Consider the following 26,139-nt stretch of genomic DNA (forward strand, 5'->3'; position numbering starts at 1 on the left):
CAAACAATTTTAAGCATTTTGGCAATTCTGACAAGTATCTAATATCATTTCACTTAATGCTATAAAAAGTATATCCAAGAGAAGCATTCCTTATTTAGAAAGGCACAGGATATTTTTCCTGAAGAAAGTAGTTCCAATTAACCACAAGTCCTTGCATGTAAGATATGTATCATCATCGCCATTCCCCAAGATTGACGACGTCTACGAGGTCTATTCAAAAAGTGTCCAAACTTTTATGTTGCGCCAACAATTATTATTAAACGCCATAGGCAGGATTAGAACAGTAGAGAAGTTAACAAACTCAAGTGAGTAGCATTTGGTCGAGAAACTCTAAGTGAGTTGTGTAGCATGAGGGACTATTTTACTGCCTCAGGAAGGCAATACAGAACCTCTTGCTCCTTTATGATATTAGTGCCTTGTGACACATGCTCATGATGAAACACGCCACTATAATGAAAAAGGATGGCCAATATGGTTTTGGTATTACTGTGGACGTCGGTTGCTTTCTTTGGACCCCGTGATGTTACATGCTTTCATAGTGATGATTGGAATATCACGAATGGGATAGTGTTAAGAAAATTTGAATCACTGTTCACACGCTACAACATGCCTTTCTAATCCCTACATGAAATTGTTTCTGCTCATCTATCAGCAATCCTGGCATAAATTTTACTACGATCCTTCTGGCGGCCAAGTTTCCAGTCAAATTGATTGAAAGGATTTGATACCAATATTAATTTCGTCTGCAATTTCTCTGATGGCTTTCTGTCACCAGATCCTTATCTCTCTGAAAACATTATTTTTATATGTTGAAAACCTATCAAAAAAGGACTTCTCTACTTTTGAACCGTTGGGGTGCGCGGCAATGGTGTTCCTCCAGAAAAACGTCAGCAGAGGCCTGAAAAGCAGGCTTATGGAGCTGAATAAATTCCTTCGGTCGCATTTGTTTCTACAGGCGTACATGTTGAGCAACAGAAGACGCACGAAAAGGAGGAGCAATTGCGCTTCCTGTAAGTCCCAAACATATGGCAGGCAGTCCATGGCCGAGCGAACTGGAGAAAAAGCGAAAAGAGGAAGGCGCATTTGATGGGGCCTTCGCCCAGGTAACCTCATGGGCTCAAAAGAAGAAGGCAACGAGGACAAGAGGCAACACCGCACAGCGCCGGGAGGCAAGTCCTTTGCGAAAGTCCTTAGCGAGAACCATTATAAGATCAAGTCCGAATACAGTGGTGCAGGAGTGTCTTTCATTTATAAAATAAAGGGTGTTGGAGTCCTCGTCGAATTAGCTCCGGAAACAACAGAATAAAATACGTTTTGTGAAGCGGACTAAGAGTTATTGGGAGAAAAGGCTCTGGTTTCTAGTCTAAAACCCACATGCTCTTTAGAAATACGAGATCTTGCCTGCTCACAGAAAGAACCGAAGTAGAAGAGACCATCAAGTGGGAATGTCTTGAGGTAATCAATCCCCGGATTGGTATGACTTCTGCGAATTGTCGAATCCAAAATTTCGCTGTAGTGGAAGTTGTCGAGTCAGAATTGGTTTGGTGATACGAAAAATATGAATTCGGGCCGGCTCCACCAAGTATTACAGATGCTTAGATTATGGGCGCATGTCTGCAATCTGCTTCTAGGCAGAAGTCGTGCTTGCTGTTAGTGCAGTTCGCTACGGAGATAAAAACCGATCTAGTGCTCATCAATGAACACCATCGGAACCAGAATCTAGCTTCATGGCAATCCGACTTATCAAGTACCACTACCATTACCGTTTTCGGTGGCAATGGTGTTGGCTGGGTTCGGTATTTAGTTGAAAGATTTTTCAGCACCTATCTAACACCGAATGAAACGATGTCGTGTATACTTTCGGCGCAGGCTTGGTGCTCTGTAGGACACTGGTTTGGGCACGAAGAGTGCGTGTCATGCTTGGAAGTGACTTTAATACCAGGGCACTTGAATGGGACATGTCTCACCCAGATTCGAGAGGAAAACGAATACTCGAAATGGTAGGGAGAAAGGGGCACATCGTTTTCAATACCGGTTCCACTCCAACATTCCTATGCCCAGGCTTCGAAGGAAGCATTTCAGACGTAACCTTTGCGTCGAAATCACTGGTATGGTTGGTGAAAGGGGGTCGAGTTCTGGAAGATTTCTTGGCAAGCTTGATGGTTGCATTCGAAGTGATTAACTTCACCTCTCGGTGCGCACCAGCCTGCCTTCTTTCTGTTCAAAAATATTGGGCAAGTTGGATAGAATGAAGCTACAGTTTCTCCGATTAAATGGATTTAAGCCTTTTCTGAAAATAATAATTATGTTGGGACTTTTTCAATTGGAGGGACATTTAAGTTTGTGAGTTTAGGAAGAATGAGGAAACACTTTTCATAGGACTATGGATGTTATTTTGTCGTAATCGAAATCGCATTGGTGTTTGATAGAATAAAGTGGGTGGCAAGTATCTTTACTGTTCCATACTATGAAGTTTTTCAAGTGCATTCTTGACATCATTCAAATAACCGTGAATCAAGCCGGGTTCGTCAAGAACTGCGGAATTACTGACGCAATAAGCGCTGTGCGATTATTCATGGAAAATCATGAAGGGCACCATCGCCCCCTTCACATTGCATTTATGGATTTATCAAATGCGATTGACCTTGTGCCAGACGAACAAAAGTTCCGAAAAGTAAAGTTCGAGGTATGGTGCGTATATCAAAACCATTTTATGTCTCTGTTGATGTTCATTAAAGATGCGGCTTCTCGCCATTTTTTTTTGTTCTTATTATGGACACTGTCACACGGGTCATTCTATGTCCGATGTTTTCCTTATGTCTCATAGCCAAGCGGATCTTGAGGAACTTGTTCAAAAATAGGATGATCGCCTCATCTAGGACGGTCTTAGATTGAATCAAAATTAAACAGAGGTTTTGACAACCGATCCCAATGAAACAAACAGAATTTTTTCGGGAGGGGAGATGTTTTGAGGTAGGTTTAGGTATTGTTAGGTTAATTTGTCGAGGCAACAACATGTGTCTTTGAGTTTCCTGTCAAGAGTCATTTCTATGGCGAAGAGGGTCGACATTCTTTCGCGGAATGATCTGTTAAGCCTCAGAAAAACGCACTGCGGGGGTGTAAACTTAAAAATGTCTGAGGCGTGTTCCAAGTAAGTATCTGGAAGTAATTAGCAGTAAGTGGGCATTCACTCGGCAGAATAGTCATTATATGCACATCTCTCACATTATAAACAGCACAATGAAAGGCAGGTTTGATGTTGCATATACTTGCCGGTAGATGCATTGCGTTTATCTAAAGAGGGTTTCTTTGAATTTCTGCGTACATTCAACTGAACAAAAAAGATTTTCGCACGACCATTTTGAATATATGGGGACGCCCCTTAAATTCAACGTAGAACGATGCTACTCATCATATTCGTGATCATTGATAGTTTCCCTCTTTCTACCAAATTTCGTATCAATAGTAGTAACCATTTCTGGGAAAATACATGTAACAGAAAGGCAGTCGGACCGACGGAAAAACAGGCAGATAGACACGTAACATGAGGAGTTACCAGATTTCCCATCAGACGCGATTCCAGTTGGCCAATAGAGGCATACCAATTGAGTCCTTTCAGACTGTGGATTCGCAAGTGTTTGTTCATCTCTGCTGTGTAAGCCTAAATCGCTATGGGTATCGGCGACTTTTGGGAGTGAGCGAGCGGGCTTCCGGTCGTCGCAGTGCCTCGCTGAGTGACAGCTTGGCCATCATCGTATCTAATGTTGATTTGCTGAAGAAGGTATTCAAGCGAAATATCTCCTTATGAAAACCAATGTTTAAACCGAAGACAAATAAATTGAAGGAGGATCGCTGGACGACAAAAATGGTAACAACACTCACCGCATTTGCTTAAAAGGAGCAACAGCAGAAGGTACTTCAGGACTAAGAAAGTCACCCATTAAAAAGACGCTCGTTAACTATGAGATCTCGGCCAATGCCGAAGATTGGAAAAAAATAAAACGGAGAGAAGGTCAGCGAGCGCCAAGGCGAAGATCCGAACTCATGGAGAGCCGAGTCCTGATCTGGAGGAGTTACCCTTCACACAGCTTAGTGTCAAAATAGTTGAACTACTGGAACTTATCAAGGACCAGTACACGGCACGAAGCTATAAAAAAAGCAGAAAAAAGGCATCCCAGCGATTCCGAGAAATGGAACTAGAAACATGCAAGGGAGAAACCATGTCCTCCAACTGCAAGCTCCGGCGATTGAAACAAAATGCAAAAGGAAGGAAAATGGTGAATGGACTGAGGTCACAAACAACAAAAAACCAAACCAAAAAAACCAAGGATCTCGATTAAGTGACTCCAAAGGTGAAATTTGCACTGTCTTGAAGGAATGGTTCAAGGTGGAGTTGCCAAGGAATCTACTGCGGATTTGCGACATACTTAGGCTAATGGCTAACGGAGGCAGCACAGAAATGGTTGTCGGTCGGAAAAGTTCGAATTTAATGGGTTGTCTGCCATCTGAAAGAGCAGACTTCATTAAAGAGGTGTTTCAAGTGCCCCATGTTCGGACACTTCGTGAGGGCATGTACCAGTGGGATTGATTGATTCGATCGAAGCAGAAGGTCTGGGGAGAAAAGCCCTATTGCCAAGTAGTGCAATAAAGACCTATTGTACGAAGGAAAGGAGGCTCATTGCCGGAAAGTATTGACCGCAATTAAAAAATTAGGTTTATTCACATAAACTTCAATCATTGCAGGGTCGCTCAGGATTTACACAAGCAAACCACTTGTGAATTTGAGATGAAAATACCATCGTATATGGTTACAAAATCGATTGACGGAGCGGCAAAAAAAAAACACATACGGCAAACCCATCTTAAAATGGCTTTTAAGGTCACTTCAAACATAGGTTCAAGCATTGGTAGGTGCCCCTTTCGAGCTGTAGGGTCTTCAGCAATAAATCTGCAGCTGCGCACTGAAGTTAAATTTTATTCACACTCCAAAATCAAATATTAATCCCAACGTTGCATATCTTTTGCACGATAAGTTTTAGTTATTTTGGGTCAGACATTTCCTGAGAATTTCAAGGATTTTTGTAGAGTTTCAAAAAGGGACATTTGCAAAAATTAATTAACCAGTGGTCAAAGGGTAGTATAGGCCCCAGGGCGAAACGTGGATTGGTACCCACGATGGAGCATAAACCCTGGGAAATGCCTGCTGAGCCAACACCAACAAAAGCTCTACTACCAAACCCTATCTCCACCTTCACGTGGTAACCGCTGGGAGCTCTTTCGTAACGAAAAGCTGCAGACGGAGAAGGATGAAGGCGAGTCTCCCCTAAAAACGCCTAAAAACGTGACAAACTGTACCAACTGGTCCTCCAGTTGGGGTTGGGTAGGGCTGACAACCCTACACGGAAAACCGATATTACGGAGCCACAACAGGAGCCTCGGACAGGATGGACTTTAAAACGACGGACCCGGCAACGACAACGGATTAACGATTTGCGGATTTTCTCATGGAACGTGCGCTCCCTGTACAGAGATGAAGTTGCCAAGCAGTTAGCCAATACCCTGTCCCAATATAGGACTGATATAAGAGCGTTACACGAGATGCGATGGACAGGCACCGGTTTCCTGGAGAAGAGCCGCTACACCATATATTATAGCGGCCATCCAGTAAACCATGTGCTCGGAGTAGGTTTCTTAGTCAGCCAAAAAATGAAACCTGCTGTTATCGACTTTGAAAATATATGCGAACGGCTATGCACTCTGCGCCTGCGAAAAATTGCAAACTCTTGGCCGCGTTCGAGAGAAGAACCCTCTGAAAAATTTTTGGCCCCCTACATGAGGATGGACGATTCCGTAGCCTACACAATGACGAAATCTATGAGCGATACCATGACCGTCCGGTTGTGGATAAAATCCGGCTCAATAGGTTACGGTGGGTGGGCACTTAATCCGTATGGATGAGGATGATCCCACCCGGAAAGTCTATAAAGGCAATATCTATGGTAGAAAAAGAAGACGAGGCAGACCCTGCCTAAGGTGGAGCGATGGCGTAGGTCAGGACACCGGACAGCTTTTAGGGATATGGAATTGGTGGACCTCGGCGCAAAACCGGGATGTCTGGAGTTCCTTATTAAGGCAGGCCTAGACCGGATACCGGGTGTTACACCGTTGATGATGATGAATTAACCAGTAACTTTTGCTCACTTTTTTGCAGCCTGCCCATCGCTCTTTATCAATTTCCAGATATAGGACGGATTTAGAGGAAGTTTATAAACTATTTTTCTAAGCCCTTGTGATCATTAACAGGGAACAAATACCTACCATTTGGCTAGAGGAAAACCTTCCTTCTTCCACAGTATTTTATGCGAACGTTGGTGATAGTGCTGGGGTATCAGTATTGCCTATGATATTGATGAGGCAGTGGGTTTCTGCAGCACCCTAACGTGAAAAAGATGAATGTAGGTTCTCCAACATTCATCTTTTTCACGTTTCGTCTTCTTGGAAAGCGACTTGGGCAACCCGGATGGTGTTATTTCTATTAAACAGGATAAATATATTTTCCCAATTAATTTTTTTTCAGTTGAAGTGAGCTATTTACATATGTATATACATACATAGGACCGAAGAGCTAATTGGGACATTCAAGTTCAATTATAAAAACTGTTTAGGCATCAAAGATAGTCAGTAACGCAATGTAGCTGTCCATGTTCTGCTCAAACGCGGAGCAGAACCCACTTGTTGGGTGTCTCAATTCCTCCTTATCCGAAAATCATTGCGTTCTGGGCATCCTTGATGTTATGGGATTCCATTGGTATTTGTGGGTAATCAAGGGCATTGCACTCTGGTGGAATTTGGAAACTAGTAATAGCTCACGTTGCCCTCTTTGCCGTGTGAATCAGCCCTGGTACCTGTCGAGGGTATAGTTTCTCTCTGCTGCCATTTCATGCCCATACTATGGTACTCTTAAGCTCCTCATCAAAATAGGAATGATTCATCCCATACGTCAGTGTTTTTGCCTGAACGATTTCTTCATAAGCAAATCATTAGAACCTGCATTCCAGAAGCGTTCTCTTTCGACTTATTCCCGGATGGCAATTATGCCTAGAGTTCTGCTCTGATATTTGTTTGCGTTTTCCAGTTTCTTTCTCTTTAGTCTTTGCTATTCGATAACAGATCTGCTGATCTAGATTGAGTTCCCTACTTGTACAGTAATAGGCTTGGCCCGGACTATCGAAACACCATCTTGCGTTTCAAGCAATTGATTTCGATGTTCAGACCAATCTTAGCTAGTGAATTCCTATCAACACGAATTATATGCCCATATTATAGGAGACGTCTTTGAAGAACCTTGCCCTAGAGCTACTTCATGGTCTGTATAGTAAATTCAACAATAATCTGTTACTCTTCAGTTTAATAGAAGCACTCTCTCTCAATAAATCTTAAAAATGAACTCCAATTTCGAAGCTCACTTACCTCTTATTTTCCTAATCTTCGTTTCAGATACTTCAATCTAAACGTAAAGCGTACAACGAAAGAAAAATCAATAGAAATTTCCGCATAGCAAAGAGTGAAAATATAACGAATATCGTCTCCTCTTTTCACGAAAAACCTGTACTGAATATCGTATCGCCCACCGAATTCCATCGTAAATCATCACCAATTCAATATACATAAACGCATCCACGTGCGTAAATCTATTCACCTGCGTCGTATTCGAATTAGTTTGGCGGAAAATTGGTACACATGTCGCCTATTTGTACTGAAATATCAATAGACAGATTGGTTGCTTGTCGACGAGGTGCAAATTAGAAAAGGACGCTATCTTATCAGCAATTGGAGCGGAAAAATTCCGATCACTTTGAAGTATCACTAGAACAGGCAAAAGCTGGGAGAGTTAAGTCCTGAAAAGAGGATAAATAGAAATTTTTTTTCGGCCCCCTTTTCGGTCGCAACGAGGCTAAGGATGCTTGCAATAATGCGATTACATAAACTTTTGTGGTGACGATTAATTGATATCCTTTGAACCAAGAACGGAGGACGAAGAACCGAGGCGTAAAGGAAGATCACGTCCATCGATTTGAACAAGTAAAGGAGGATACGAACACGTCATATAGCACGTAACCCGCTCAGAGATAATTACAAGTTCCAGGATATAAATTATTGGAAAATGTCATCCGCACTACGAACGCTCGTCACAATTGTCGTCTGTTTCGCTTTCAGTGGTAAGTACAGATTTTATTTTCTATAGCGTAAGGACGAGTGTTCTCTTATTTTTGTTAATTACATATGAAGGCGACGATAATGATAACCTTCGTGAAATTAACCTTTAGAATTTCTACGCAGAATGATGTCGGTGTCCTCGAAATTTTTGTTTTACGAAGATAGGTAGGTACGCAGCCTTAAGTAATGTGAGAATTGACACATGTGCCCGGTGCCGTTGGATCAAACCTTTCCCCCTACTTAATGCGAAAGGTCAACGTTATTTTATTAGGATTGTGTTGCTAGAATTACGTAAGCATGTTATTTAATCCTGAAGGTAAAGGTTGCCCTTCGGGTAGGGTAAATAATTAACATTTTCTAAGAGTTCAGGGTGAGAAGCAAATGAAATGAAATCTCTGAAAATAATGGAACAGCAAATTTTTTCTCTAATGAAGAGCTGTCGAATTTGGTGGTTAGCCTCCAGGATACGAAGTCTCCAATTACATTGATTTAATGATCGCCTGACGAATCAAAAACCACGCATCTTCAGTCTAACAGTCTTTTTTCTTCGCTTCGTTCTTCTTCAGATAATTCAGCCCTACATCAGCTCTTTTCCAACGTAGGCTCTCAACTAAATTTTCTCTCTCTAAAGAACTTAGAACAGATGGTATACATAAGGACATACAAGATTATCTTCATCCTAACCCAACAACATCTGAGTTTCTGATACCTGACTTGCGCGAAAATAAGCTCTAGAGGACACTTGGGGTATGCTTGCCAAAGTGCACCCAACATGACGACGACACTAGCAAGAATGTTACTGAACATTGGTGAATGGAAAAAAGTAGGATTTGACAGCGGGATTGGTACTGCCAATTTTATCATACGTGTCGATATTGGGTGGAAGCAGATGAGTGACTTCGATCTTCTGTCTGATAGCTCTTAGGATCCACACTGCGTTTCGAACCATATCAAAGTAACTAGTGCTTGTGTCGGGGATGTTTTCAGTTAACATACTCCATTGAGAATTGATTTCACAGGGCAAAATGCAGGATTGCGACAAAGTTAGAGTCACGTGATCATCGATAAAGCAGATAAGACGAGTCCTATTTGATGAATAGCCACGTTCCTAGGAGCTGGGTCAAACGAAGATTTAGAGCGAGTGATATGCCACTTTGTGATAATCGGGGGACGTTCATGTCAATCGAGGGCTAGATCGCAATTTCCTCCGCAATTATCAAGCGTCAACACAAAATGCTAAGGGAAATAAGAGACCGAACCAATTTTGTGAAGAAATACTTAAATGATGATCTAGAGTCATCAGGGTGGGAATTGCCTTTAGTTGTATGAATTTCACACGTGTTCGCTTTAGCTCGGACGGTCATGTCGGTGAGCCGAATCATCCTCCTCCTATAAGTTCTACATTCCCTTAAGAGAGAAAGGCTATCATGCAGGGATTATCATCAACTAAAAGATTGATAAGGCCCGCAGGAAGGAAGTGGTTCTTCAAGGATTGGAAATGGTATTCGAGTTAATGGCACAAACACCAGCTCAACGAAGGAAGCTATTCTTAAAGTGATTACAGCAAAGAAAATGACAATGGGCTTGCTTTGGTGTCAACTTCGGGAGCATATGACACTAAAATGGTGGTACATATATCACGGGATAGGTTCAAGCAACGCAAGAAGGTCGGCGCTGGAACCAGCAGAAGTTGGAGAGCGAAGCCCAATTTCATGCTATGTCGAAAGAAATAGGACGATAGTATGGACAATCAGAACATTGCACACAGTAGCAGATATCCAGAGGATCGAAGAGCTTTTAGCACAAATTGGATCGCAATCAGGAGGGCGGGTTAACACTTCTCATCAGCCTTTCAAACTGGCTAACCTGTCGTTAGGGGTGGAGCGGTACGGATACTTAAGGAGATACTTGTAGCGCTGTCCAATCCAACTTATGTTTAAACCTAACCACGTTCTTCTGTTGAATTCCATAGTTTCTCATAAATTATTTGTAATTAAAAGAGGATTCAATTCTCTTTATTCCCATATGTTTCATAAAGTTGGCAAAAGACAACCAGTTGACCCGATGATGAGATATCGAAATTCTTCATCTCAGTTTTTTGTTCAAGGTATATGCAACAGAAAGGTTAGAACCCGGCTGCTTGCCCAATTTATCTGATTACGAAGGTCCTTCAAAACATCCAATCTGAGATCCATTCTTCCCTTTTTACTTTTTGTTCGACACAAACTTTCCATTGTTACAGGTTACAGTCTCAAGATCGGCTTGGTATGGTACACTAATTACTGCAAAGCATTCTATCCTTAAGGAAATCCCTTCCTTTGGGCTTTTCTACAATATCACAGATCTTCGAGCGTAAGTCTTTCCTATTCTGGTATAATCTACACACGGTGATTATCACCTTTTTATGTTGTCTTTAAAAGCCACCAGTCCTTCGAAAAAAAACCATAGCTCTTCTACCACAACGCTTTTTTATCCATATATATACATGTAAAGATTTCAGGAGCGAGGAATAACCCTTCTTGACTACATTCGCTACCGCTGCAGAAGAGAATAATACATGTAGTTAGAGAGCTATGTTTTTCACCGTAGAGCAAGTAAATGAAATTGGGAAACCAAAAGGATCACCTACTTCGCTTCATATTCTGGAGCCTAGTTCCACCGTTCATTTATTCGTTTTTCCCGCCAAAGTTGTCTTTATTTTCGCTGTATACTGATGAATATGCACTAGATCCTCCTGAAGTACCGCAAGGAAGATACAATGGCTAAACCACCAAGCGCTCTGTCAGCCACGAGGCAGAGCTGAACTCCCTTTCAAATCAGCAAAGGCGACTGTTTTGATCAACCTGCCTGTAAACGCGGCTCCGCATATAAATCCCCGGACCCAGATTTCGTAATGCCATTCATGCTATATAAACAGGAAGAACCGTATCGTGCTTGTCGAGATTTACTGGAGTTGCATCTTTTGGGAATACATACACACTGGGAGACGTGCGCGCGTAAGTTTTATACCCGAAGCGGGCAGGCGCGACCAAGTAGTTTCATATTTAAGAGCCTACAATACGTCCTGGATATCCACTTAAGGACGATTATGAAGAGAACGCCTTTATATAAGTCTCAGCGTGCTTACCTCAAAGGTAAATTCACAGAAACTGCTCTCCATAAGGAAATTAGCACAGATGAGCAGTCACTACAATGCAAGCAAGTTATATTCTAGCTGCTTCCTGCATATAGTATCAGCATTCAGCAACGGTAGTACCAACGTCATCAAGGAAACCTTAACCTGTACAGAACTTCTTGCAGGATTAATCAGTCTGACCTGGCAGCTAGCTATTTGACCAGAGCTCTGAGTAGCGATATGCTCCAGGATGGTGCCATTTCTTCAGTGGTCTGATTGATAGTGATGAACGAAATTTTGTCCATTGGTCAGGGGCGGAGTGAGGTTGGTGACACTTGGCGTCGACTTGGTGACAGGGATATTATCATGGAAGGAACATTGGGAAAGATGTGTCTGTGGGCCGCAAGATGCGGACTCGACATCAATTGCTCTTGAGGGGTCCGTCACCAAGTTGATGCGCACTAAGGACACCTTCAATCTTCAACATTAGGAAAAAACAGATCCTGAAAATAAAGATTCTATTCAACCAATGCTTTTTAAAAGCGTTTGTATTTATCTGTTAACTGCATAGTATCCTTCAGATGAAGGAGAATGAAGTGGTTTGCTAATTACAAGAAGACGGCTCAGTAACACGAGTGTCTCAATCCAACATTTGGTATATATTTTGCGTAACAACTAGCATTCCAATAATAGATAATGGATCCAGAATTAGAATTTTACGATTTATACACTATAGAATCAGCTCCATATTTTAATTACTCCCGTATATCTTAAGAATGCCTTCTGGGGCTAATATTGAATTTGAAATTTGATTTGAATAAATCAAACAACTTTTCAGAATTTAAATACTTTGAAACAATCCTTAGTTGACTTTCAAACAACTCAGCAATCTATGGTGATGAATATTTCATTCTACAAATTTAACACGTGACGACAGCCTCCCTTTTGTATTCGCATTCAAAAAAGGCCGTCAACCGTTCTTATCATAAATTTGAATATAGGACTGCTCCTCCATTCGCCGTGAGTTCAAGATGAAAGCGGACACACGTATGCATAATCCAAATGCAGCTTAGGCTTTGTTCCCTGCGAGCCGAGCAATCAACTGCAACCTATTCAAACGGGAACATAGCCCACTTGAGACTCGCATCTTCTGGACACTTTGAAATTTACGGGCATTCTTTAGATAAACCATTTGAAATCTCTCCACCAGAAAATTTACATAGGCATAAAAAACCGTGAAAAGATTGTCTCCCCATTGTTGTTCTTCCATCATCGCACTCATCCATCGTATCACGTCAATGTCACACAGAGAACCGCAAAGTGACTGCGGCGGACCTACCCTGCAACTAGAATGGATGGCATCCGTTCCGTTGAACCTAAGCAATATGTCCTAATTATCCTTGGGGGTTATGAGCGGGCACGTACGCTTACAAATGCCATTACTCATCATTTACGCGGTGTATATTCTGAGCAGCATGCCGCAACTTACTTTCATCGCTCTCGTGTCGTGCTATCTAAGGATATAACATTTTTTCAGATTTCCCTCTTTAGATATTCGTTGAGATGCGTGGCGACAATGACGATGATGATGGTGGTGCTGCTACTGCGATATAACATTATTATGTTAGCTACCATAATGGTGCTAAAAAATTCACTTCTTTAAAGTGTTTTTTGTCGTAGGCATGTCGGAAGGAAGCAGCGGTGAAGAAACTTTTTCCGTGAAAGGTTATCAGATGGGTCAGCGTGCTAAGATGCGTAGCAGTAAGAAATGGTGCTAAGAAGCATTTTCATACAACTCACCACTTTGGAATCTTTTAGAAAGTTCTAAAATAAATTTCGCTTTTCTAGGAACCAGATCAGTTATTTATGAAATAATTTGAGGAATCAACCCTGACCTCCCATTTAAACTTTTTCACTGGAAAATTTTCAGTAAATATTTGGGTATGTCAATTCCGGTCCTACATTTTTTGTTTCGAAATTGTTTTCATTCTTTCCGTATCGAATGTATTAAGCTATTTTTGAACCATGTTTGTTCTCCACTTTATTTAATGCCAATTATCCTTTGATCCATTTCATGGGGGCGGGGTGGAGATGTACTCAATACCCTCCTCCCTTAAGCCCGAAGTATTAGTTCTTGCGAAGTGCACGTTTCACACCAGTGAAAACGTGGCCTATCTAATACCGCTGCTGGTTCGGAGAAGCTATATCCGATTGGGAAAGGGCAAGTTTAAAGTGCTTCCCTACAGACCATCCGCAAGACCATCATTTAGGTGTTACGTTGCGAAGTGTGTTTGTCGCGCTTCTCGTCCTTCGTCAGGTCTGCCCCGCCTTACTTACTTGTGCTTTTACAATTGCAAGAGAAACCGTAAGCCGAACTGGTTTAGCATCTTCGGTACTATAGCCTCCAGGCTCATGTTCCTTCATAACAAAAAAGAACATCATATGCTCTGCATCCTCTGGGGTGCCACTGCAAACAGAACAATTCGGCAAATCATACAACTGTGTGTGGTGTAGATACCTGTAACAGCCACCGTATCCCGTGATTAATCGGCTTCTGAAACGGGAAGTACGAGAACCCCATTATACATAGCTTTTCAAATCAGTGGATCCTATACCGAGCCCTGGGGTACTCCGACAGGGCCGACGTAATCTCTGGGGCTTTCCTCAGTCCAGCACCAGAGGGTTCTCTCAGGTGGTAAATTGAATCCGTTTTGGACATCCAGTGTCAACACAACACAGCAGCCACCAGAATTCAGTACGTCTTGTGCAGACGCACCCGCGTGCTTATTGCATCTACTACAGTGAGCACGTTGAAATCCATACTGGCATTTCGATAAAAACACTGCCTCTTTCGACGATGGATAATACTCTATTGGAGATAACTTTGTCCATCCATTAGAAGAATGATTCCGGATCTCCAAGTGTCTTATTGGGTTTGCAAATAACACTAATTTTTGCTTTTTAACTCGGAAGGGAATATTTCTTCTATTAGGCATGCCTCGAAGTTGACGCGGATAGATCGGGCCTAGTTTTTACTGCCAGCTTCAAAGCTCCGTGAGGAATTGCATTCAAAACTTAGAACTTATTGTAACTGATTCAACCACATATCTCCCGCAGCTCCTCCTAAATAACTGGAAGCATCACGCACAAATTGACTTGGGCCACAATTTTCCTTTAGTTGTTTTGGTGGTGATGAAATAGAGTGACATTTCTATCAGGAGGCGCGGACAAGCCACCTGGGATAATCTCCGCAAACTTTTCATTGCCATCCTCTTAACCTTACCCCTGGTTGCGCAAATCACCTCTTTTAAACTTTTGGCCCACAGTTCTGTTGACCGTCGCAATCGGGTTTTCCCCTAAGCATATAGGGGACATATGATTTACTTGGTCTACCTAACTAATGGTTACCGTGTTATGGTCATTTGGGTGACTCTTTCTATGATCCTGCTATTCAGGGGTATATGGAGTTCATACATCACAGCGAAATTGACCCGAAAGCTTTCGCTGTGGGTGCCCTTTTCACTGAAAGTGTATGGCTCAGCGAATACTTCGAGTAGAACAAGTCCTCTCACATTTGTCATGCGAAGTTCTCCATGGCGTCATGGTTTGCTCCTTTCGGGATCCTTCCACTGCTCTCTCCCCTCTGGAGGTAGAAAATCATCCAGGTTGCGCTGATAATAGGAAGAATCTCATGGCGCAGTTTACCTTTGGATGAAATCATCAGTATCTGAGAAAGTCACTTTCACCCTTCCAGTATCAATATGTTCAGTTGGGGGCAGGTAGTTGCCGTAGGTATTGACCATCTGCCATTTCGATATCCGTATTTGACACACTTTGAACTTTTCTCTTTAGCCATCTTGCATTGGGCACGTTCTTGGCTTGGCTGAAATGCTATTCATTCGGTTTACAGCCTACAATGATCAGAAATACAATGATCGCACCCCAATCAAGATTGTTGGGGTTTCACCCCTCGTTTGACTAGTTTATCGTTGCGGTCAAAGTGCAGGTTGGGTTTTTCAGACCAGGTAAATTATCGTTGAGACGCGCGTTCCTAGAAATCGCCGTAACTATTCGACTTTTTTTAGAGAGGCGACTAAGAAATTATAGACGCTGTACCCATATCCATAAAACGCTCCGTAGGCAACGTCATGTCCCAAATGCTAAATATACCACATAAAGGGAATCACTTCACCAAATAATAGCAACTGCTGATCGAATGTGCTATCTGGAGGTAGTCAGTACCCTTCTCTTGTTGAGAGAATAACCCTTGCGAAATTTTCAGCATGATATTAAAGCATGCCTCTAAATTGCCTTACCGCAATTCGTTAACCCCTCCTCTATGGCTGTGGGGTCGTCCTATGCAGAACTCCTTAAAGCATTTTCTCTTGCTTGGGGGATAACAATCTTCAGGTTCCTTTGGTTAACCATTCAGTCTTGCCTTTTCCCTTCCTGAGCTTGTCCTTCGCGTGAGTCAGTCGGAGGTTCACTATTACAGCGGTAGTTGTGCGGTTAGTATTAACTCGGTGTGTGCTTCCGCGGTGCATTGTACTATGTAGGTATAGTAAAAACCATCCAATGCTTCGTGGTCTGAAGTGGGTTGGTAAAGAACCAGCCAAGCGGCCATCCTACAACTGTGAAAATTGTCCTGTGTTGCCGTCTGTTGGCGTCTGGTAGACATATCTTTCACATCTAAGCCTCTGATATTGTTCATCTTACATTAATCAAGATACAAATAGACTTTGCCAGATTCCACCACTAAGGGGACCCGTGAGGATCAAGCTCTATGCGACTTCACGAAAACTCCAAGTAGCAGCATCCTATCTAACCACCTTTTTCGTTAGTGGAAGAGACTAGAAAAGCCTTAATTTAACAGGCAGGATGGCGTTGCTGTTGTTCACAACATATACCATGTTAATCCTTTATTATTCAAAAGTTAGAAAAGTTGCCAATATCACCATCGTGTCGGGCTTGCTGACGTACTTTACATTGATGTTCATTGACGTCCTCATTGTTGGCCATCAAACAAAGAGAAGGTGCAGATAAATCTTTCACGAGATCAAATTTCCACATAGTTAGCAAGTAGTAAGGAAACGTGCTGGCTTATTGACGGCATGTGGAGGCGATGTACAATGAACGTAACATGCGTAGGGTTCCTCTGGGAAAGATATTCAACTTATTTTCCTTATTCCGTAAGTAATTAATGATTTCTTTGTAAAATCTGAAGCAAAGCAACTAGTCATGGCTCCAGTGTCTAGCTATAAAGAGTGATCTTTAACAGTAAGATGGGAATAGCAGAGTAGTAAAGAATTCCTTTGCACCAATATTCAAGACGTAGCCTAATATGTCTGGGGTTCAAAATTGGCAGGGCCGGAAAACTGGTTTTTGGCTGAGTATTGGTCGCTGCTTGATACCTGATCATTTCGCAGGTATTTTCGAAGTGAATTGCATTTACGCCCAAAGTGTTGGACTTCTGTTTCAGACTGACTACCGGCTGAAGTATCCCCTGCAACGTGTAGGACGCTTATCCGATACCGTTTGGCATATTACGTCAGGTCAGGTTATTCAGTATAGGAGAAAAAAGGTGTGGTTCAGGGAGCCTCCGCTACTCTGCAATTTTTCCTCTCCTTCTCACTTTTTTCACGCCTTAACAATGCCTCGAGTGTAACTTGTCAGTTAACTCCACGTGTCCTTACTCTGCAACATAGTCTCAATTATGGTGTTCGAAGACACCCTTCCATTGAAAAGTGGTGGAAACTGTGCTCCCACGTTCTGCAGAAGAAAAAGGTGTGGTATGCATCTATCACATCCTAGCAATAAATACCCGCCCCAGCTGAGTAGCCGGGTTACGTAATAATCAATCCCCCTAGGCTTTCGATTGAGCCGCGGCCGCGCACATCTTTGATAAGGAACGCGATCCAACTATCCCACGATTCTCTTTCTTACGATTGCGGCCAAGCGCAGAGAGTGCGGGGCCTCTCTTGACAAGCCACTACTTCTTTATGTCGCTAACCTTTTCTGAGGTTTATAAACCTTCGCTCAACAGTATGGAGAGCAGAATAAACCTATTATCTTGCTACCATTACAGCTAGCTCCGGGATGGTACGATAGCTTGTCTGCGGTGTTGCGAATCTATAAGAAGGTGCCCATTTTTGGTTTCGGAAAGATCATGGTTTCATCAAAGGGAATAGGAACAACTGTGGGAACCCTCTCCCTGATCAACACGATGACTTCGGTTTTCACCAGAGTTGGAAAGAATCCATGATCGTTTCACCATTCCCAGTGTGCACTGAACTTTTTCAACCATGTGTAAAGTAACTTGCGCCGCAACTTCATCCGCGTATCGGATCTCGAGTCACAGCAAACTATCGTATAAGTCGTTCTTAAGGTCCGGATGAAGGATATATCCCTGATCCGCCTCGATGTGAATCTCACTTTACGTTGTCCTTCCTGGATTTCGTAGAGCAGTGCGCGGTCCTTTAAATAGTAGTTAAATATCCGCAGAAAGTAGCCTGGAATATGGAACTAATTTTCTAGCGCCTCGAGCATGCTGCACTAGTTCGCGAAATTGAAGGTGTTCCATATATCTACCGTCATAAGGGGCATCATTCACCGACAGGGGCGGCTGTGCGCCTTAGCCCGTTTCACCGCCTGAACCACTTCCCCATCGCATGAATTGTGGGTCGCACCGCTCTAAAAGTATATTGTGTTGGTTGCTAGTCTCCCACAGCACATATTGCTTGATGAGTTTCTCAAGTCGCTTCTACCATATGAGAGGATCATACGCCTCGTTGTCTTTGTCTTTCTTTGTCGGCACAAATATCGGCTGTCGTCCTGGTGTTTTTTTTTGTCCTTCATGGACAAGACCGCCCCCTCTATTTGTTTCATAGCGAGTGTGGGCATTGCTCAGCATTTCTCCCCAGCATCAACTTGAAAGAGATAAACAAGAAACCTTCTAGGGAACAGGTTGATCGGCGGATACCGCGTAACGAGCTTCTACCCGAAGTCCCGTGACTCCTAATTAGCACGTGCTAGCAGCATATTTTCTGCCTATTGATTTCGAGGCAGAGTTCGATTTCTGCTCTCTGGTATTCTGTGGACCTCAGGGGTTATCGTATCTTGGCTTCTTACACACTGAGCGATCCGGCGATGTCTGCCGTAGTTCCTTCGTACATTTACGATTTCAGCCGTCCACCAATACCCACGCAACTTTCCGTGAAAGCGGTGATAAGGCTCATTGTTGAATGTTCTAGCGAGTCAGTCACAGTTATTCTATCTGCTTCTGAGTCTTGTCGCTCATTTACCCCTCTAAAGACCTTTGCAAATTTTCCAATGTCAATTTACGCTAAGGATAGTGCCCTAGTAATCAGGACGTCGACAATAAGTCCTGGCCTGGCGGCTATCTCCAGATTTTGTGTGCCTCGGGAATTTGGTTTAGACATGCCTCATTGGGAGACGTTAAAGTCTTCTCCAATTAGAACTCCTCCTTCCGTGTTTCGAATCTCGTCCTCCAAGGCGGCTATTCCGAAAATTGGACATAGATTTATTCGTGGTTAGGTAAACGCTGAATAAGTGACTTTCGCACAACGAGCGCAAATGAAGCAATCTCGCCGACCATGGATCCGCACTTGCAACTTAAAAATATCTTTCACCCAGATGGCAGCAGTACCAGGTATGTCGGCACACTACGATTGCGAACATTCTTTCTGGGTACTGCTCGCTGAGGAGCAACAACTCAGCTCTTCTGTTTTGCACCATCAAGTCACGGCTAAAATATATGGTGTTCCTCATTCATTTGGAGTACTTAGGGTTGAGGAATATCCAGGATCTCTATGGGCGTTAATAGTCGCTCCTTTTCAGGTTAGGCGAATCCCACTAATATTTTCAGATTTCCTCTCGAGGATGTACATTACTATTTGGCCACTGTAGTTCTCACCTTTCATCAGGTAATCCTGGTTGTGATTCAGTAGCCTACTCTTCATCAGTATCGAACCCCAAATTTAAAAATGGGATCTCCATTCCTCCTTATAGATTTGCGGATTATTCAATAAAAATGTGAAATCTTAGCCAATTTTTGCACTTTGTCGTTGAGCGTCAGCTCCTCGATCCGTTGCTCTGGGTTCCAGTCCTGGTTTCGTTATGGATGTTTGCGTCTGTCTTTGAGTTGGACTTGCTGCATAGGCCTAACACTTGAACGGAATTAAGTGCGATGATAACGAAAGTACTATCCCACTGAAAATTAAATCAGAAAAATTAACAATTAGAAGAAGAGACTTTGTGGATAATTCACGCTCCTCGAAGGGGTGAATAAACGCCATTTGTGAAAAGAAAGAGTTTCAGGCGTCCATATATTATTTTATAAGAACCTTAAAGTCTAATAAACAATACCCTGGCTAACTTTTTCCGCTTCAACAACCGATTCTGAACCTCTGCAATAAGTGACCTCCTTTACCGCATCCTAACATTTATATTAAACCTACAAACAAATTACAATTTTTCGTCCTCCATCACCTTCCACTTGGGGTGTCATCTTTGAATTTTTAAAAACGAGTGTTGTCACGAACGAACGCTACCCTGATGAAGATTATAAGTAGGCTACATACATATCTAATATCTTGAGAAAAAGTGTGCGTTCCGCATGCTGTGGTCCGCATCATGTTCCCATTTACAACGTTTAATATGCGCTACTCCAACATCATCGCTTTAATTGATGGTGTTCGTGTTAGACGTGAAATTGTTTCAAGTTTTTCATGTCATCATGTCCTCATTTACCGCAACTGGCATCAATGCCAACCCTCGACTCATGCAATGTCGAATATTAAGAGAGTTTCGCGAGGAAAGGGTGAAATATGGAAACTACTATGTGTCATATATTCAAATAAGGGAAACTTTCGCTCAGGACGAAAATGCCGGCACTTCTCACATGTCGTAATATATTCATCTTGAGAAAAGATTTAATTAAAAATTTCATAATTGCTCTCCTAATCATATGAAAATTGAAATCCCTCAGAATATGCAGTGAGAAATTTTCAACCTGCGTACACAGGACTCGAAAGCAGGTGCTGCGTGTGTTTGTAATATAAATCTCCGATTCATGCCAGCTCACATCCTCTTCCTGTACGCAACGATTGAATAGACCATTTTTAAAATCCGCCACCACATATTAAAGTGAGTGGAGATTAAAAATGTCCCTTCCAGGAAACCCCCGCCTGTTCGTTTGACTGCCTGTCTGTCGGCCCGTTGCCGTTTCACCCCGGCTCCTTGCGCTGATGAATAGCAAAAATTTCTCAACATACGTTCTCGTAAGGACTTACATCTAGCGCCCGACAATGCTAACAAGCGCACGTAACCGTATCTCTGTGCTTTGTATTTAATCGTCCTTAATCCATCAATGTCGTACAAGAAGGATTACGAGCGTTGCTACAGGTAATCGACGGTAATGAATTTCATTAGAAGTGAATCAAAGAGTAGTTAAAGGATACAGAGTGGTTGTATCACCGAAGTAGTTGGCAGAAAAAGAGTAGTCGTCAGTCCTAGTTTCTGCCTTAGATAATCGTAAAGCACTTGTTGTTAATCAATTTTCCCGGATATAAGGACGAGGGTTGACGGGAGGCTATTGGACTGCCTAATGACTGCCGGCGAAGGCGTACACGAGTCTGGATGCTTGCTACACTAATGAACTAACCTCAATGACTTTTTGCCTTGCCATAGTGCCTTTAGTGCGGATTATCCTTTGTGCAAAACTAGAAATGGATTACAGATAAGAGAAATTACTGTCCTTTCAGACTTTGAGCTTAGCCTTTATTTAAGGAACTACTTAAATTACGGTATTGTGGTGCCGGCCAGATGATATAACTCTTGTTTATTTGAATTTCATCCTGTGGGGTGGTTAGAGGGTAGTAATTGTAAAATTTTTGTGGTAATGTTACCACAGTAAAATACCTTAATTATTGGACTGCAGGATCGATTTTCCATTAATGACTTGGAAGGGTAAAACTACCTTGAATTGTATGAAGTCCTTTGCAGGTAGACTCATGTGGAACGAGAGTTTCATCGCAAGGGTAGGGCATCTGGTTTGAAAGAATTGTGGTTCAGGAAAAAAAAAGGTGAAGGTTTTATGAATGAACAAATGGAACAATTACGATGTGAGTTGCGTAGTCAAGCATAGTTATCCTTATTAAGGTCATAAGCTTCGTTAATTTCCAGATTTGATTTGATTGTTCTTTTATTGGTTTCCATGTAAACAGGAGGCATTCGTACACTAGCTTATGTTTAGCTACTTCTAACTTAATTTTACTTTAATTGAAGAGTTTTTTTTTGTACTCCCTTTTTCACTAATCCTGGTCTTACGTGTACTATATCAATAACCCCCCAAATCTACTGCGCTTTAGCTTCAATGCACCCCTATGATGGGAGGAGTACCAGTGCTTACTGTTTAGTAGGGTTTAAAGATTGTAGTCAATAAGGATGTTTACCTACTGGCATAGTTGTCTAATACTAGGGGGAATGGGAATGGTTTCGAAAAACGTCTCAAAGTTTGCGATCATGATGAAGAGGTTCAACATTTGATTTTCGGTATACTTCGGCATTTCATCGACATTCAACTTTCAAACATTTTTAAAAAGTCACCTAGATTTTGGTGACCTATTTTTCTGCGAAGAAGAAAGTACTCGTCTACTGATAGCCAACCCAGTTTAACTCCTAAGTGTTGGGCCAATTTTAATCTGCTTCTGGGGTGTTTCTGACTTTGAACGTTAAGCCGTTACCTTCCTTTTGAATAGCTCTAGAACCAAGGTATCTAGATTTTCTGCCGAAAATAAAGATTGATATGCTTGTTGCTCTGGTATTTGCATAGCTACCAAATATTTTACGATGGCTTCCACTGCCTCCGTGAGATTGAGATTCGAAGAGAGGTTAAACTTGCCATCGGAAAATTGAATCAGGTCATTGCCGATATCAGGGGTTGGGACGGCAACCATGAAAAGCTATACAAGCTATAAATACATATTCTTTCCACATTCTCCCTCTGGAATCACTGTTCTAATATTGATCCTCGGGCATGTTTACCTTTTTGCTGCTCACCCTAGATGAATTACCTGCTACTGCTTTGGATTATATTAATTTCAGTTGCTTCCCTTTTATGCTTCCGTTCCATTTCTGCCTTTTTTGAGTCACTGATTTATCAGATTCCACCTTTCCAGATTTTCAAACATAGGCCGGGACTTTAACTCAGCCTCGAAGCTTTCCCTTGATCGTTAAGGCAAGTGAAGAAAACGTGCTCTGCATCCTCAGCTGCCCTTCATACATTGGACAATCCTGTGATCCATTCAAACCGAACCTAAAAGGGTACTTTCCTTTGTTACCGCGTATGCTTGGAACTGAGATAAGTAATAACTCATCACGGCGCGACTTCGCTAGTCCGCATGTTTCTATTCAGGTTAAGCATGGCTGCCCTACGTCTATTCTTCGCCTGATGCCGTGTTATTTACCACGAGGCCATTGTCTCATCCACTCAGTTTGCTTGCTTAGGCTTGCTTCCTACTTTACCGTTAAGCGACTTGCCTCATCTGCTCAATTATCCACTCTGATCGTTATCACAGCACACATGTTGAAGCAGGCACAACCTGTCTGGCTATCATGTCACGTCATGCCATATCAATCAATAAAAAGTCTCGATTAGTACTTTCCGAAGCGTTTAGTTTTGACATCCGTATTAAAGGCGGGGAGGACGGGGGATATGAAGTGATCATTTCATTTTTTCTTAGAAACTACTCAATCTCTCAGTTTCGCTCCTTCATGATGGGGTACATTGAGAAGACAACTCTTAAATTTACTGCTGATCGCAAAGTGGTCAATCTGATCGCCCGTGCGGTATCAGCTAGTTGAAACTCAGTTGACTTTATCCCAAGCTCTGCGCTCGAACAATGTGCCACCAATGACGGGGCGGTGGAAGTTGCAGAAATCCACAAACCTCCCACAATAATCGCTACGGTCGCCAAGATCGTGTTTCCCCATCAGAGCCTATTTTGGCATTCAGACCATCCATCACGAAAACAATGTCACCTTTGGGAAGCCCCTCTTAGATTGCTCATCGAAAGCGTCGTTCTTTGCTATACTGGAAATCTTCGTTGACGGTTTTCAACTTGGTTTCTGGAAATTACTTTTCATACTTTCTAAGAGTGTCCAGTCGTTGTCTATGAAGTTATAAAAAACTGCAAGGAAAACCTGTATTGAAGTTGTGAGAAAGTTGCTGATGGCAAAGTTAGGAATTTTGTTAAGGTCGGCCGAGTTCTCGCCTAATACTTTCACATTTTACGAGATTCAGATTTTCCTTCATCTTCCTAGTTCGTAGTGCCTACGTGACTAGTTAGCAAGAAGAAGAGCAAACGAAGGACCCAATACGTTCTTCGTTCAAGTTATTTGGCTTTTCTTTTGTTGTTTACCATCTCATACAAACGCTGTTCTTGATTCATTAGAATCAGAAAAAAGAAGTTGTCCAATCGAATACTGTTTTCCTTCCCTGGCTGGAATTTTGCTATTTTCCAAGACAAAAAGTCGAACCGGAATTGTAATTGTAGCAAGACCAGTAGTAACCCTTCTTGCTTCCAAATTGTATTTCAGTTTTTCAATATCTAACGATCCTTTTTGGCACCCCACATCTATTTGAGGCTGTTTTCAAATTTCTAGGCCCCAAATCTTTATAAAGTTATGTGTAAACCATGATTTTAAAATTGGTTCATTGTCTGTCTTTTTTATAGAGTTTGAAAGCATTGAAAGCAACTTTATCGAACTTTAACCCGCTAAGATCAGCTCTCCTCACCTGCTATGCCCCTCGAAACTATCTGTAGACATTATATAGCTTATGGTGCCTCCAACTGCATTCCATACTTCTTGGGTTCCAAGCATTTGCGTAATGATCGCCTCCACCTGCATGGGTCTTCTCATGAGAAGTTCGAGGTCCCGTTGTCGTTGTTCGGCATTATGTCCACCTGCGTGACTTCCAGTTGTTCCATCTTTATATCTCCTTACCCAAAATATCTATAGGCGTCATTCCTCCAACTTCGAAAACTGTTGAGGATGCTGGGAGTCCTGAGCCCGCATTCACTAGAAGACGGACCGGACCACATGGGGAGCAAATTTCTTCCCCTCTCCTCGATAACTGCTTCATCTGTCGTCGTTCGATATGCGCTAGCAATTCTTAGTGCCAGACGCTTTATTATTAAGGGACTCCGTCTAAACTTTCTAGAAACAGCGTACTCGGTCATTAGGGTCCTCCGATATTGGGCATCATCACAGTTATCTCAGCTACAAAATTCCCTGCTTTCTCGCACAAGTATTGTTCTTTGGAAAGTGATGGAACACGAGGAAGTAGTAGTACCAGAAGTTACTGCTGAGTTATCAACGCCTTCAGTTCAGCTAGTTGGAATACTGGGCTCACTGCGCAAGATAAGCCTGCCTTACCTACTGAGGAGCTCTAATAATTATTTCCCCAGTAAAAAGCTTACCACGACCTAAATGAAGGTACTACTAGCCACCGCAAACTGCCAGAGTATCACAGGAATCAATGATTATTGAGGAATATTATGAATTATGGCATGATGCGCTTGAAACTTCCTGAGGTGACAACTGTGGTGAAATATGCGGCGGTTGCGATTTTCAAAAAAACACAAAGAGATTGTGGAGTGGAGTGTCAACGACCCTGCCCGAATTGTCAAAGTATAGTTTCACACAAGGGATTTGGAAAAGCGGCGAACTTGGAGAACAGCGGAAGACTATTAAACAACAGAAACATCCGCTCTCGCCGCGCTCGACGAGGTGCCTTAAAGAGACTTTATCAAAGTAGTTTCCACGGCCCAAAAAAAGAAGGCGAATAAAGATAAAAGGAAATAACTGACTACGCCCCCAGAGACCCCTCTGTCCAAAGACAAGGAGGTTTCAAGCCAAAAGCCAGTAGCAGAAAAGACCTGGAAACGAAGAAGGACTAGACCATCGGTTCTTATCATTAAGTCGAAGGAAGGCAAGACATTTGCGGAAGTCGTTAGTGAAATCCGCTACAGAATGAAACCCGAAGACCGCTACGTGCTCACTAGAAATCCGGGATATTGACTGCCTTACAGAAAAGGTCGAAGTGGAGGAGGACATAACGTATGAAAGTCCATAGGTAATCAATGTGCGGATAGGTATTACCTCTGTAAATGCTCGTGGCCAAAAACTCGCCGTGGTGGAAGTCCCAGAGCAACATGCGAGGAAACTCCTTAGCAGGGTACGAATGCGGATAATTCCCATCAAGTGCAGCAAGTGCCTGTACTATGGACACACGTCAGCGAATTGCATCCAACAGGATGACAGCATGCCGAAGATGCGGCCAGGTAGGTCACCAAGCGGAGACCTGCAATGAAAGCGAAAGTTGCGTTTTCTGGTGTCCAATCTTTAGGGCGAAATTGGAAAGGGTTAGGGCCCGAATGGCATGATCCGGATTTTACAAATTGACATGCATCGGAGTGCAAGCGCTAATCAGTTGCTAGCGCAGTTTGCGGAAGTAAATGTTGATCTAGTGCTAATCAGCAAGGAATACGGAAACATAGACCCGCCCTTATGACATTTCGAACTATCGGGCACCGATGCCACCTGGGTTCAAAATTACGTTCACCTTTGTGTTTTTGCCGAAAGCCGAGGGATTGTGTTTATCTGGACTCGATGTTTAGGGATAACGTTTTTAAGCGTTTACCTAACGCGGAATGAGACGATGCCGGACTTTCGGCGGCAGCTTCATGCTTTGGAGGACGCCCTTCCGAGCACGGAGAGACGAA

General features: G+C 42.6%; 1 protein-coding gene across 3 annotated transcripts in view; it reads left to right on the top strand.

Annotated features, from left to right (window-relative positions):
• LOC119659502 (hemicentin-2) overlaps positions 1–26,139 on the top strand; it is a 371,159-nt gene that overhangs the window by 64,123 nt on the left and 280,897 nt on the right. For all 3 annotated transcript variants that reach the window (XM_038067628.1, XM_038067629.1, XM_038067630.1), the window contains exon 2: positions 7,498–8,219. In XM_038067628.1, coding sequence (XP_037923556.1) covers positions 8,165–8,219 — 55 coding nt within the window. In that variant the 5' untranslated portion in view covers positions 7,498–8,164. The remainder of the gene's footprint in view (positions 1–7,497; positions 8,220–26,139) is intronic.

This window comes from Hermetia illucens, chromosome 6 (assembly GCF_905115235.1).
Source record: "Hermetia illucens chromosome 6, iHerIll2.2.curated.20191125, whole genome shotgun sequence".
In the NCBI taxonomy this organism is placed as follows: Eukaryota; Metazoa; Arthropoda; class Insecta; order Diptera; family Stratiomyidae; genus Hermetia; species Hermetia illucens.